The sequence below is a fragment of the Malaclemys terrapin genome, chromosome 14 (assembly GCF_027887155.1).
Source record: "Malaclemys terrapin pileata isolate rMalTer1 chromosome 14, rMalTer1.hap1, whole genome shotgun sequence".
Classification (NCBI taxonomy): Eukaryota; Metazoa; Chordata; order Testudines; family Emydidae; genus Malaclemys; species Malaclemys terrapin.
The window spans coordinates 25,018,438-25,034,604 of NC_071518.1; the positions used below are offsets into that span (position 1 = coordinate 25,018,438).

The following is a 16,167-nucleotide window of genomic DNA, read 5'->3' on the forward strand; positions in this document are numbered from 1 at the left end:
TGGGGCAGAGATTGAAAAGAGAAAGAAAACAAAGAGAAAAATGACAAAGTGATTGAGGAACAGAGAAGGGAGCAAAAGAAAATATGGAAATGAAGGGAAGATGGGGAAAATAAGATAGTGAAGATTCACCTTATTTAAAATCTAACTGTAAGTGTCTTGGAAAGAAAGGAAAGATGAAAGAAAGGGAAGTTACTGGGTTGTGAGGTGGATTCAATATACAGAACAAGGACAAAGACATCAAACCTCAGCACTGACAGAAACAAATGGAAGAAAGAAACCAGACTGCTGAACTTTGGAGACTGGAAAATGAGCTGAGCTTTCCACAAGTCATAATGGAGAGTGAACTCCTATTTAAATCACTGTTCAGGTGCTCACTGAGAACTGAGGATCAGGCAGGTGAAGGAGATTCCAATGTGAGCAATTCATCAGATTGAAGTGGTACCAGTTCAAGAAAAATGTTTAGATATTCACAAAAACAAAAATTCACACTCCCAGAGTTTCCCAGTTCCCAGCTCTACCCCTACACTGAATTATTTCCCCCGTTAAACAAAAAATAATTGTATTGCATTTGAGAGCCCCTCTATTAACATTAATTAAGCTTGGAACATACACAACTATTGGCAATATAACAGATGCCTCTAAATCAATTGCTTCTCCCAAGGCAAAGGATCTCCTGGTGATCTAGAACACTGAAGCAAGAAGCCCCTTTTTCCCTCTTAACTTCCCTGTGCACTTGTGCATGTTGAGCCACAATCTGGCCCTATGCAATTACGTATTTTACAATTTTCATGCAAAATTTAAACCCTTTAAGAAGGAAAATGCTTAGTAAATATAAAATTAACTATTCATTTTGTAAAGAAGAGTGAGATAATCTAACACAAACAATTTCATACACATTATTCTAATCAATGGTGTAATTCTTAAATTGCATGAACTGATATTTCAATATATGTTTCGATAGTGTTTTTACTTTTAGCTTCATATATACTGTACCTTCCAGAAGTATTCCTTAGTATGGCAAGAGCGTCTGGGTAGCCATCCATATTGTAATCTCCAATGTGAAGAGTAATTGGAACGGAGGATTGATTGTTTTTATACGGCACAAAACCCCAGAGTGTGTCCTTATTTCTGAAGTCCTGTAAAACTGGTATCCACTGAAAAAGTAACAAATAACTGGAGTTAGAGGTATACGTTTTATTTGCTAAAAGTATCTGATGCTACTAAACAGATTGTCATTTCACATCTATTACTGTTCTGCAGCTCTTTTCACCAAGGAATTCAAAACTCTCTGAACATTCCTGTGAGGGTGGTAATTAATACATAAGGATTACTTTATCTGCCTCTGTAGTGGAACAAGGTAGCTGTTCAGCCTTATGAGGTAGGAGTGCCATTCTAGGTGTGTGCGCACCCACGTGAACAGGCATCGGAGATTTTTTGCCTTAGCGGTATCCATAGGTTTGGCTATGGCGCTCCTTGAGTGATGCGCTTATACATCAGTATATTAGGCGTTGCCGGTCCTACATCCTCTCAGCTCCTTCTTGCCGGCAACTTTGATTGAGGGGCAGAGGACGGGTAATGGACTGGACATGAGCAACACATCTCAAAGAACAACAGTTACGAAAAGATAGGTAACCATTTTTTCATCTTCGAGTGCTTGCTCGTGTCGAGTCCATTCTAGGTGACTCAAAGCAGTATCCTTGGAGGTGGGCTCGGGAGTTCATGGTCTTGCGGCTTGTAACAACCATCACGGGTGGTAAGAAGGAACTGAGAGGGCGTATTGCCAGTGGTGCCTAATATACCGACGCATAAGTGCAGCACTCCAGGGGGTGCCACAGCCGACCCTAGAGATACCGCTAAGGCAAAACAATTTCTGATGACTGTGCACGTGAGCGCGCACAAAGCTAGAATGGAACTGACATGGGCAAGTACTCGAAGAAAAAATATAATTTCACTATCTGGTATGAAGCCAAGTCACCATGGCTAACAACCATACTCTAGTGAAAAGTTCCATGGGAACTTTAATGTTCATAAGTCATTTTACCCTTCATTTGAAAGATAGCACTTCCAGCAGAACAAAAGAATACCACCCTAATGGAGCTTTAGCACCACTTCCTGCAGCACATAGGTGTTTCTTAATGGTCTCTCATCCTGGTTTTCCTAATGTAGTGAGTCATGATGAGATAAGTGCATAAAAGAGCAGTTGGCTGAAGGCCATAAATTAGATTGTTGCTCTTAAAATATAGGGCCAGAACTTGGTCCCCCACTTTGCCCTTTTACAACATCCCAAAAACTCAAAGGGACTGATCTTATCAATTGAAAATTTCCCTGGTGTTGGGGAATCACAGGTACTGTAGAGCCTGTACAGTATAGTTGACATCACTTCACTCTTGCAACGCATGCTGTAGAGCAATGGTCTCCAACCTTTTTACGCACAAGATCACTTTTTGAATTTAAGATCAACGCAGGATCTACACTGCCCCTTCATTGAGGCCCCACACCACTCCCTCCATTCCTCCCCCCACTCACTCACTCTCCCCCACCCTCACTCACTGTCATCAGGCTGGGGCAGGAGGTTGGGGTGTGGGAAACGGTGCAGGCTCTGGGCTGGGGCCGAGGGGTTCGGATTGTGGGAGGGACTCTGGGTTGAGCCTGGGGCAGGGGGTTGGGGTGCAGGAGTGTCTTCCTGGCCAATGGGAGCTACGGGGATGGTGCTAGGGGCGGGGGCAGCACGGGAAGCAGCGTGGGGCTGGGGCAGGCAGGCAGCCTGCCTGAGTCCCGCTGCACCGCTGGACTTTTAGCTGCCCAGAGACTGCGATCAACTGGCAGAGGCTCCAGGATCGACAGGTTAGTGACCACTGCTGGAGAGATTGTGCTCAAAGTGTGGCTAAGAGAAGGAAGTGTAATAGGAGTTCTGTTGCATGCCAGTTATCCCTTGATGCTGGAATGGTTCCGTGGGGCTGAAATCAGACAGTCACAAATTTCAGCAGTCCTAAAGTTATTCAAATTTGCACTGGAGCCAAAGGAGTTCTAGGACTGGGAGAAAGCATAAAAGGGATAGATGTTTTTGTCTTGCCACCAGCACAACTCAAGAAGGCCCAAGGATTAGACCCTTTGGTCTGAAATACTGTTTTGTTTTGTTATTGTTTCTGAATAGAAAATGTTTGCACATGCTATTTACCAAATTTGTGCTATCATGAAGATATACAAAACTATTTGGGATTGCCTAACGAAAAGGGTGAACAAAAAATAATGGAAATCAATAAGTAGATTTCTCTGTTCTCTTTTTCAAAAATTGTTTAGCTTCCATATACCCGTTTGTTTTGATAATTTTTTTTTGGTTATTGTAAGCAGCTAGACTTTTGAAAAGTCTAGGACAATGTATCTGAAAATGAGAAATAGACAGCGTTAATAGACGATGTAATTCTCTTAAAGGAAATACATGTGTACACCAAAGGAATAACAGATTCCCTAACATTAATTCCTAAGACAGAAAATATCCAGGTACTAGGGTGCAAAATAGTAACTTAAAAAACCACTGTTCAAGTCAGAACAATGAAGAATAATACAATTTTTACATCACATGGCATCATTCACTCATATAACCTTTATGGCAAAAAACCAAGTTTCCATAGCTGTGAAAGACCTATCATATACATTTTCTCATATCTGATGTGATTTTAGAGAAACTAAGCCATTTATACTCATTATAGCACCTCATTGAAAAGAAACTGCTAGGAGGAAATATGAATTATTATTCTGTTTTCAGCCCCACAGGATTATTACTTCATAAACAGTAGCCTTATAAACTGCAGGCTCCGCTTCCACTGGGTGCATATATTCTAAATTACAGAACACAAAAACATAAAGTACTTTTATACAAGTCAATAAAATTAGCCTATTGTTTTCTTCTGCCAATGATGACACAGCAGATTATTATTACTCTCGTTATTTGCTATTTTAGCAGAAAATGGTCTAAGGATTTTTGGTGATTATTTTGTTACTGTAAGACTGACATGCAGATTGATTGATGTAATGAGGACATTACAATGCTACTGAAAATCTTCCGATTCTATGATTTCTGTTTACAATGTAGGAAAAAAAACAGAAGGCCTCAAAAAAGGAATGAGTATGCCTTAAAAACAAAATATAACGCAAAATATTATGAGACAGATAATAAAGGAGACTTATTTCTTCAATTCCTATGTTAATTTCCACCATATGGCATCATTGGCACCATATTGTCCTAAAACAATTATACATTCAAACATTTTCAGTCCTGTATTTTATACAGTGTATTTACATTTTACATGCTTTAGTTTAATTTATTCTAGGCAATTCAAAAAATTGAACTCTCAAACTCTAAGGCTTGGTCTACACTACCCCCCCCAATTCGAACTAAGGTACGCAACTTCAGCTACGTGAATAACGTAGCTGAAGTCGAAGTACCTTAGTTCGAACTTACCTTGGTCCACACGCGGCAGGCAGGCTCCCCCGTCGACTCCGCGGTACTCCTCTCGCCGAGCTGGAGTACCGCAGTCGACAGCGAGCACTTCCGGGTTCGACTTATCGCGTCCAGACTAGACGCGATAAGTCGAACCCAGAACTTCGATTTCCAGCCATCGAACTACCTGGTAAGTGTAGCCAAGGCCTAAGTGTATATATTATATATTTTAAAGGAGTAAACAGGACAGTGAGGAGTCTGGTGGCACCTTAAAGACTAACAGATTTATTTGGGCATAAGCTTTCGTGGGTAAAAAACCCACTCTTAGACTCCGTGCACCTGAAGAAGTGGGTTTTTTACCCATGAAAGCTTATGCCCAAATAAATCTGTTAGTCTTTAAGGTGCCAACGGACTTCTCGTTGTTTTTGTGGATACAGACTAACACGGCTACCCTCTGATACTTAACAGGACAGTGGTTTATTCTAAGAAAGAAAATGGATTTACTTATAAGGAATGCTCTGTTTTCCTATTTATGAGCAACTATTAATGGTAAAACATCTATGCTAGATGACAAAACTGAACAGAAAGATTTGAAAATAATAAAAATTCCAACCACATTTTTTTTGGTCATCCCTGTTTTCATGACCACTTTACATAATTAAAAAATAATACCTAGGGTACAATTTCAAAAGGTGTCTTTGTGACTTTGTAACTTAAGAGTAGAGCTATTGAAACACAGGATTTCTGTTTTGTGAGAAATCTGAGTTTGTTGTTTGGTTGTTCTGTTTTGGAACCCAACAAAATATTTAAAAATGTTCATGACCTGGAATCCCTTCAAAAATTCATTTTGGAAACACACTGTTTCCGGACCAAAATATGTTCCCTGGGCTCAGGGCCGGTTCCAGCGTTTTTGCCGTCCCAAGCAGTGGGGAGGAAGCTGTGATCGGCAGCACTTCAGCGGCAGCTCTACCCCACCGCCTCATTCTTTGACGGAAGGTTCTTCCCTCAGAGAGGGACTGAGGGATCCGCTGCAAAAGAGCCGGACATGCCACCCCTTTCCGTTGGCCGTCCCAAGCACCTGCTTGCTGCACTACTGCCGGGAGCCAGCCCCGCCTGGGCTAGGAGCGTCTGACCGAGATTGACATTCTTGTCAGTTTCACCACTGATATTCGTTACCTAGGTGAACAACACAGGGAGCCAGATGGCCCAGGAGACTTGAAGCCTTGGGGTCTCTGGCCCTGGAAACCCATCTCATGACCTCCAGGCTCCCAGCTCCATGGTAATAATCCTGAAAGCTCTGAGTGTCCCCCAGGTTTCTAGACTCCCTGCTTCCAGGCACCATAGAGACAGGCATCTGGGTTCCGAGAGCGAGGTCTCCTAGGGTTTCTCGAATTATCAGGATCCGGTCTGCACAGAAGCCCTAGCATGGGGTTCTGGGTGAGGCTAGTCCAGAACTGCAGAGCCTGGATGCCTGGGTCCATGTCTCCAGGGCAGTTCACATGGCCAGGCTCCCCTGTTGAGCTGCCAGGGAACCAGGAAAGTTTGTTGAACCTGACTGGCTTTTGTAAGAAATTTCAGGTTCAACAAACGCGCATTTTCCAACAGCTCTACTTTGGCACCTAAATCCCATTTCCAAAAGTGACATAGGATCCTAACTCTCCTTGATTTTCAATAAGATTTTGGCTCCTAAGAGCCCAAATCGCTTTTGACTTAGATACAGAATTGGTCACCCATCTCAAAAATGTTATTGCAGAATTGCAGGGGGTGCAGTGTAAAAATGCACATCTATGATTAAAAGCCATTGTTCAGATGTGTAAATGGTGCAAAATGTGAAAATTTGGTCCCAAATATTTTGCTACTTGTGATAAATGTAAAAACTGACATATCCTTTAAAAACTGATTATTTAAACAGGATACCTCAAATATTTCATTCTTTTCTGTATAGTCTATGCTAATGAATATTTTACATTAAAACAACTCATTTATTGAATGGGCGTAAGAGATTAAATACTCATTTATGAATTTGGCCTGAATTTTCCAATTTTTCAACCAAAAACTGGTCTTTAAAAAGCACCACTGCTTCTACATTGCTCAGTTCAGGCATCATTTTGAATGGGTGGTATGACACTGGTAACCAAGTGCCACCTCTGGCCAAGGCTGTAGGCATTAGCTAAGAACTGACAGACTCATAGCTGGAAACCAAACCAGCTTCCCTGTATGTTAGTTTTGTACAAAATAGGCATTTGTCTTATAAGAATGTATTTAGTGTTTAGACTGAAATTTTGTAAGTTGCTGCATGCATTAATCTCACTTGTAATGTCTGTATTCTATGCTATACGGAAATACATGTTTTGCTGTATAACTTTGAAAATGTTTGTTCTGATGTTGTGAATCCAGACACAAGAATTGTTCCCCCTCTCCCCGTCCCCATCCAGGAGGATTAGCATAAAGTAAGTCGGCCATTATAAGACAAAAGCTTTATTAGTTGCCCCATCTACCCATGGAGAAGTACATGCAGAAGGCCTCACCATTTTATCAAAGGTATCAATTATATTTTTTTCAAGTATTTTTTCTTTTTCACTAAGAAATAAAGATGTCCATGGTAAATAGTTTTCCTTTCCTTCCCCCTTTAAAGATCTATAGATTGTATTCTATCAAGAACACAACCTCTAACCAATTATTAAAGAAAAAACATTTCTTCCCTTCATTACAAGCTAATGCTGCAGGAAATTTGTTTTGGATTTCTTATGGATTGTGTTTCTTATTCCCTACATTAAACATGGTATTCAATTTTATCTTTGCAAATGGAAGCTCAGCATACCTGATTCAGTCCTGGTTTAGATAAGTAGATGGCACTTTTTTGACAAGTTACATCAGCACAGGCTGGCAGTAAATGCTCAGTTTGCCCATCCCCATCTGCCAAAAAAGAGAAAAAAAAAAACAACTTTATCAGCTCATTAATATTTGCAAAATCAACTGCTCTTCTAGCAGAACATTAAATTAACTGTGCATATATAATAGCCTGTATAAATCTTGATAAAACATAAAAATTAGACAAGTGTCAAGAAAAATTAGAATTTTTGAAATACTTAATCTTGTCAACATGTCATCTAGTTTGACTTTTGTTTGAAGCTGCAAGTGTATTTCTCTTTGTTAAAGAAATTTAATTTTGATCCATTATGCAGAAAAGTTCCAGTTTCAAATCTTAAATGTAAAAATACATTTCAACAGAATGAAAAAAGAGTTATTGACATTGTCCTCATAGTTTGCCTTTGAGAATGGCCAGTTTTTACAGCAGTCCATCTTTACAAAAAATGCATTTCATTTTTGAAGTGATTTCTGCTGTGAGTGAAGCACTGCATAGACAGACATACACAAACTTTTGCATATAGACACCTACATGTCGGGTAAAAAAAAATAAAACAGTACTCAAGTTACAACAGATAGCTACCTTGTGCAAGAAGCCAAGAGCAAGTCTGAATTCATATAGTTCACAAATCTTCAAGAATGTCACTTTTAGCACATTTGTCCCATACATTTCCAAGCACTCAAAAGTAAAATCATCTCCAATTTACATATTTAAATGAGGATTATATAACTGCCCTATGAAAGTTACCATGAGATCTAGGCTAAATTGAGTGAATAGTTGAACATGTAAATGTGTGTAGAGAACTCCAGATAGCAATCTTGCAGACTTAATCCTGGTCTACACTATAGGGTTAGGTCGAATTTGGCAGCGTTAGGTTGATTTTATAATGAATGAGTCTACACAAGCAACCCCGTTCCGTCGACCTAAAGGGCTCTTAAAATCGACTTCTATACTCCTCCCCGGCAAGGGGAGTAGTGCTAAAATTGACATTGCTGGGTCGAATTTGGGGTAGTGCGGATACAGATCGACGTTATTGGCCTCCGGGAGCTATCCCAGAGTGCTCCAATGTGACCGCTCCGGACAGCACTTTCAACTCTGATGCACTAGCCAGGTACACAGGAAAAGCCCTGGAAAATTTTGAATTTCATTTCCTGTTTGGTCAGCGTGGCGAGCTCAGCAGCACAGGTGACCATGCAGTCCCCCCAGAATCACAAACGAGCTCCAGCATGGAGTGAACGGGAGACACTGGATCTGATTGCTGTATGGGGAGAAGAATCTGTGCAGGCAGAACTCCGATCAAAAAGAAGAAATGCTTTGGCATATATATATATATATATATATATGCCAAAATTGCACACGGCATGATGGACAGAAGCTATAACAGGGACACACAGCAGTGCCACATGGAAGTCAAGGAGCTCAGGAAAGCCTACCAAAAGACAAAGGAGGCAAATGGTCGCTCTGGGTCAGAGCCCCATACATACCACTTCTATTATCAGCTGCCTGGCATTCGAGGGGGGGGACCCTACCACTACCCCATCACTGTCCGTGGACACCTGCAAGGGGAGAGCCTCATGCAACATGGAGGAGGATTTTGTGGATGAGGAGAATACACAGCAGGCAAGTGGTGAATCTGTTCTCCACAGCAGTCAGGACCTTTTCATCACCCTGGAGCCAATACCCTCCCAAGACGGGATCCCCAACCCTGAAGGCGGAGAAGGCCCCTCTGGTGAGTGCACATTTGTAACTACAGTACAGGGTTTAAAAGCAATAGTGCTTAATGTTTGATTTGCCCTGAAGTCTTGGGATGCATTTGCTGCCAGTACAGCTACTGGAAAAGTCTGTTAACGTGTCTGGAAATGGAGCGGGAATCCTCCAGGGACATCTCCATAAGCTCTCCTGGAAATACCCTGAAACCCTTTGCAGAAGGTTTCGGGGGGGGGGGGGGGGGGCTGCCTTATTTCGTCCTCCACGGTAGGACACTTTACCACGCCAAGCCAGTAGCAAGTAGTCTGGAATCATTGCGGCACAAAGCATGGCAGCGAATAGTACTGGGTTTTGGTCGCATTCAAGCAACATTCGGTCTATATCTTTCTGTGTTAGCCTCAGGAGAGTGATATCATTTACGGTCACCTGGTTGAAATAGGGAAATTTTTGTAAGGGAACAGTAAAAGGACCCCGTTAATTCCGGGCTGTTTGCACTTGGCTAAAAGGGACCATCCCTGAGAATAGCCACGCAGCAGGGGGAGGGGTGAAGGGATCGTTCCAAATAGCCACGCAGAGCGGTGGGGGAAGGTGTGTGCTGCACATCCACCTGAAAACTGAAGCCCCTCCTTTTAAATGGCAAACACAATCGGCATTGCTTGCTATGGGAAAGGAGGGCGCTGCAGTTTGAAAACATTCCCACGTGTTATCAAGGCGTTAGAAGCCAAACCTGCGTACCCTTTGGCTTACCCTGGGTGCCTGGAAACCGAATTCTGTTGCCCAGCCGTGTGTGATGTGTCACCATACCGGCAGACGCTCAATATAAAAGGCAAAATGCAACCTTCTACCTAAAGCACATGTGCTGTCTGCTGTGAATTGCTTGTTTCACTGTGAAAGAGTCTCCCTTTTGTTCTCAGAAATGTATCATCTTAAATTTTACTCTCTCTTTTTATCCCCGCGCAAGTGCAAATGTTTCTATGCTCCCCCTATCATCTCCGTCCCTCAGGTTATCGCAGATTAGAAGGCAAATAAAACAACCGCACTCGCTATGACATGTTTTCTGAGCTAATGCAGTCCTCCCGCACTGATAGGGAACAGCTGAATGTATAGAGGCATTCAGTAGCAAAGTCCAGGAAAGCATTAAGTGAGCGCGATGGGAAGAGGCAGGATGCAATGCTGAGGCTAATGGAGGAGCAAACGGACATGCTCAGGCATCTGGTGGAGCTACAGGAAACCCAACAAGAGCACAGACCGCTGCTGCATCCACTGTATAACTGCCTGCCCTCCTCCCCAAGTTCCATATCCTCCTCACCCAGACGCCCAAGAACACGGGGTGAGGGGAGGCTCCAGCCACCGAGCCACTGCACGCCAGAGGATGACCCAAGCAACAGAAGGCTGTCATTCAAACAGTTTTGATTGGTAGTGTGGCTACAATAAGCAATGTCACCTTTTCTTTCCCTCCTCTCCCACCCCACCCTATCCCACCTGGGATACCTTATCAGTTATCTCCCCCCCCTTTTTTTTTTAATTAATAAAGAAAGAATGCATGGTTTCAAAACAATACTGACTTTATTTCCTTTGCCAGCTGTGATCGAAGGGGAGAGGGTGATTGGCTTACAGGGAGTTAAAAATCAACAAAGGGGGTGTGTTTGCATCAAGGAGAAACACACACAACTGTCACACCGTAGCCTGGCCAGTCATGAAACTTGTTTTCAAAGTCTCTCTGATGCGCAGCGCGCCTACATGTGCTCTTCTAATCGCCCTGGTGTCTGACTGTTCAAAACTGGCAGCAAGGTGATTTGCCTCAACCTCCCACCCCGCCATAAATGTCCCCCCCTTACTCTCACAGATATTATGGAGCACACAGCAAGCAGTAATAATAATGGGAATATTGGTTGCGCTGAGGTCTAACTTAGTCAACAAACAGCGTCAGCGAGCTTTTAAATGTCCAAAGGCACATTCCACCACCATTCTGCACTTGCTCAGCCTATAGTTGAACTGCTCCTTACTAGGAATGTCTGTGTCTATGTCCTCATCACAATCGTCCTCGTGCTGCCGTCTCTTAGCCAGGTTCTCCACATACTGCAGTATAATGCGTGAGGTGTTTACAATGCTCGCAACAGCAGTGAGCTGAGTGGGCTCCATGCTTGCTCTGCTATGGCGTCTGCACGGGTAACCCAGGCAAAAAGGTGCAAAATGATTGTCTGCAGTTTCTTTCAGGAAGAGAGGGAGGGAGGGAGGGGAGAGTGACAACATGTACCCAAAACCACTCACAACAATGTTTTTGCCCCATCAGGGATTGGGAGCTTAACCCAGAATTCCAATGGGCAGCGGAGATTACAGATACTGTGGGATAGCTTCCACAGTGCACCGCTCCGTGAGTCGATGCTAACCACGGTAGTGAGGACGCACTCCGCCGACTTAATGTGGTTAGTGGGGACATACATAATCGACTGTATAAAATCGACTTCTATAAAATTGTCCTAATTTCGTAGTGTAGACATACCCTTACAAGATAGAAACATTATAGAGGCATACAGAATACTTCCTTAGACCTGGCAGAATGAGCTGTAAGACCATAGAACATGAATATCCAACTAACAGAACACATCTCAATGCACAGCCTAATTCACGTAGACAAATGCTTTCTGCTCATCTTCAAAAGATTACTGACTTCCAGATGCCCTAGTCCTTCCAAATAAAAACTTAAAACACATAGTAAAATACACTTCTACCCCGATATAATGCTGTCCTTGGGAGCCAAAAAAATCTTACCAAGTTATAGGTGAAACTGTGTTATATTGAACTTGCTTTGATCCGCCAGAGTGCACAGCTCCGCCCCCCTGAAGCGCTGCTTTACCGCGTTATAGCTGAATTCATGTTATATCAGGTCGTGTTATATCGGGGTAGAGGTGTACCTGTGAAATACTAAAAAATTATCTATGAACTGAAGCCTGATAAATCTCACAATGTTAAAACTTTAAAACAGAATCTAGCTATTTCACTGACCATAAATCAGTATTACTGCAGATCTAATTTAACAGGCATGAAAATAACAATTCCAACAGTTGAACTACATCTCTTTTATTTTGCCTTTACATCTTAAAGATGCATCGATACAAATGGCAGACAATGCTGCAGCCTTTCCATTACGCAACTGAGATTTTTAGCAGGAAAATTACTTTATTTTATTAAGAAAACATTTGATAACAGAATGGCAGTTTGGGGTTGATTTATTTATGTTTAAACCTCACCAGCGCCACATTTTAATCATGCACGAAAACTTTATATTTATGTTTTCAAATAAGTAAATGGAGATCTGCATAGTATACCATTCTAGGAGAAAGCAAAACAGAACAAAAACATTCCACAATGGCTGTTAATGTTAATTTGGATCAATTTTTCCCAAATGCCACTTTTGTATGGGTGAAAAAAAACAGAAAGTAACAACCCAAAAACCTAATACTTCACTAAAATACAAAATGTACATATACAAAAAGTCCATCCCAAAACAAAATAAACCCAACTCTCCCACTTCCCCCAAAATCAAATAAAAGGTGTTTTCACATGGACAAGATTAAATATATGTGCAATAATCTATAGGCCACTCAATGTAAACTTCAGTTTACTTTCATATCGATTCAAGACCGTGTAAATTGAACCAACAGTGTGTTCTACATATTCCTTGAATTAAAATAACTAATGAATAAAAGGAAATCAGAAAAATGCTTGTTTTTAACTGTCAGAACATAATTTTTTAATTACTACTAGACACTAGCCAAAACTAGAACCTCAGTTCTTAATCCCTTTTAGTTTTTATGGTTTGGGGGACTGGGAACCATCCGCTGATACATTTTGGTTGTATGTCAGATTAAAATTTGAAAGTGGTTCCAGTTTGGATATGGTGAAAATTTCATCCGATGAGATTTCAATCCAAAACTGAGGAAACTTCAAATTAATCTGAGTTAGAGCCTTCATTCAGTTTGGAGTCCTAACCCCAACCTAAACATTTTCTGGGATTTGAAATGCACTACACTCTGGCCCATGTCCTCTTATAACATGGTTGACATTTTAATATGCATGTGAAAGACCAGTCTTAGACCTTCACAATACCATTGCCCAACCCATGATACAATTTTGACCGTTAGTGTTGAGATTCAAATCATCAATACAGATCAAGTTTTACAGAAAAGAATGGGAACACATGAGTTGTAAATGCATACTTATTCCAACTTTTATAAAAATATATTAGGCAGACCTTATGAAACCCAGGAATAATATGAGAAAAATTCAGAAATAATCACTAGCTTTTATGTATCCCATTTCCAAAAACAAACTTCATGCATGAAAAGATATCTTTATAATAACCTGCCCATCTCTGCAAATAGCAGGCAAATTTATTAAATCATCTTATCAATCTGATCTCTAAGCACTGTGATTCAAAGTGTGCACTGTCTAGAAAATAATCATTGGGAACACAGCTTTAAACACTTAATGACAGTAGTTCTATGAAAAAAATTACTTGCAGATGAAGTTTTCTAATTAATTATAAATATAAACACTTGCCACTTAAATGGCTCAAATCTTTTCAATTTATCCTGAAGTTAGACTTGAGGGGAAAATAATCATGTTTGAAGTTAGATTATAAACATTCCAGTTACTAGAGGAAAGTTATAATCTACTATAAAAAAAACACAATATTACTGTAGCCTAAACATATCATACTCTAAAACAAAATCACATAGCAAGTGGTTTTCTACAGAGACCTCCCAGTCACTTTATGAGATTCACTGCTCTGCTGGCATCTAGCATCTCAGTAAATTACACATCTTCATCTAGGTATAGTCCTGTCAGCTGAATTATAATGGTGACACTAGGATCTGTGTGGTTTCAGCTCTAACAGCAAAGAAATTGCTGCAGCAGATTTGTTAATTTCTTTCCCCCTCAAAACTGTAGCAAATGATAACCATCCAGCATTGACATAAACCCTTTCTCAAAAAAATGGAATCCTGTCAGCTTCATCTGGTAACAGCTTCCATTCCTCATGAACATGATGATCTACACCATATACATGTTATAATACAATTTTATGTAAACAATTATTTCTAATCTAGATAGGAATTTGTGCAGCAGGCTGTGTAAAATAAACAAAAAATTACAAAGCCATCTACTGTCTTATTTGTAACTGCTTCCAAACTTAATATTGGCATGTGTCAGCATTTGAAATAAGAATATACTCACCGACTGTTTTTTTACAGATTACAGTAGAAGAACTAATGTTAAAATGATATACCTCTAACATGTCTCTGATTTGAAATTATTATGTGTATGCATTTAATACTATCCTTAATTACAGTCACTAGAATTTCTGCAGGATCCTGCCTAATTTCAGTGCATAGGGTGGCTGTTCACAGTGAATCAAACATTTATGTAATATTTACTTTTATCTTCATTGATCAAGATGTTGATTCCCACATCATTCACTGCACATTGTCCAAGCTGTATACTGAAGATACAAATCCTGCACTGTAAATTTAGAGTAAGTCCTTTGATTTCAATGGATTTACACAATGGTAAATGAAAAGAGAATTTGGTCCAACATGATGCATGGTTCCACAGAAACCCTGCTTTTCAGTAAAGGTATCTTACATGCTTTCCAACCTTTACCCGGAATAAAGCTGGAGACTTGTCGAAATCAGTACATGATCATGTAATTGAAGCTTATATCATAAAGCACAGACACAATGGGCCAGAGTAGAGGCTAAGAGGAGCACAGTTAGGTCTTCCATAGGAACTTTTGGAGTTGTGATCATATTACTTTTACTTTAACTGGGTACTCAAACCAGTTACACCTCAATCCTACTTTTTTCTCCCTTGATGTCAGAATTCAATTTACTCCTTTCTGAAATACCTGACAGTGATTACTACTCACAACCTACTCCAAATACATTAGGTGAAGGCAACGTTTTTGGCATATGGTGAAAAATTAAAAAAAACACCCATGCACTAAATTAACGTAGGCTAAAACACTAAGAGAAGTGTTAGCAGCTAGGCTCTAATCTGAGTGCAACATAACTGTAGCTGGAATCTTAGATACTGCAAAATAGTCTGGCCCTGAGCATCTTCTGTTCTCTTTGTCCTTGTGGATATAGATGCTAAAAAAGCCTCCGTTGTGTGCTGTCTCGCTCATATCACAAATAACAAAGTACTCTAACATACCCTTCTCTAAGCTCTTTACAGAGAGGTGAGAGAAGAAAAATTCCCCTGAGTACCGAAAAGAAAGCTGGTTGTTCTCCTGGGTGAAAGACTATGCAAGAGACATTTGGTTCTGAAAGTCATAGGTATGGACAAGTTATTATTTCTGTTTAACGGAAGTTATTTTTAATGCATTTTCATATATATATATATATATATATTAGTTCATATTTGTTTTACTCTCTATGGTTCATTCTTCTTTTCCTAATCACTATCACTTTGTACACTAGTTTCATCCTCCTTCACCTTGATCCTGCCTTTTAAAATTCTAAGAACAGTAATAAAATAAGGAGATAAAAATCATTTTGCAACGGTGCTCAAAACACCAAAAATATTGGCCTATGGGCAGTCAGGAAGACAACCCACAGTACTGAGTTTTATATTCAGACAAAATAAAGGTTAATTTAAAGTGGCTGTTGATAATCTTAAATCTTTCTTCTAAAGAAGTATACGAGATGTGAATCACAATATCTCAAGCAGATGTAAAGAGCTTTTATGGCTGAGTCAAGGATCTCCAGGCATTACAGAACTCCACAGCTTTCTTGTTTTTAGAAGCAAATCAATTCTACTTCTTTAAAGTCCCTGACTACACCTTTCCAAGGAAACTGTACTAGCATCTTGATAACAAGAAAAGCATTTAACCATTGTTCAACTGAGAGCTGCAAACAATACTTCCCTGGGCAGTAAGGACAGGGCCTAACATCCAAAGTCATGCCATAGCTGAAATGGTGAGATTTTGAAGGAACAGAGAATTAACTGGAACTTAAAAAAATAAGAGAAGCATGCATAAAGAATTAACTGGAACTTAAAAAAATAAGAGAAGCATGTCCGATGTCAGACACTGATTTCTGCTAAAGTTTATGCTGAAACAGATAACCTGACCACTGTTGAAACAGAT

The 16,167-nt window shown here is 40.4% G+C and overlaps 1 protein-coding gene across 3 annotated transcripts in view; it reads right to left on the reverse strand.

The window, feature by feature from the left end:
* The window catches only part of ITFG1 (integrin alpha FG-GAP repeat containing 1), a 219,656-nt gene that overhangs the window by 134,150 nt on the left and 69,339 nt on the right, over window positions 1-16,167 (reverse strand). For all 3 annotated transcript variants that reach the window (XM_054048876.1, XM_054048877.1, XM_054048878.1), the window contains 2 exons: window positions 7,263-7,357; window positions 994-1,154 (listed from right to left, as the gene is read on the reverse strand). In XM_054048876.1, coding sequence (XP_053904851.1) covers window positions 994-1,154; window positions 7,263-7,357 — 256 coding nt within the window. The remainder of the gene's footprint in view (window positions 1-993; window positions 1,155-7,262; window positions 7,358-16,167) is intronic.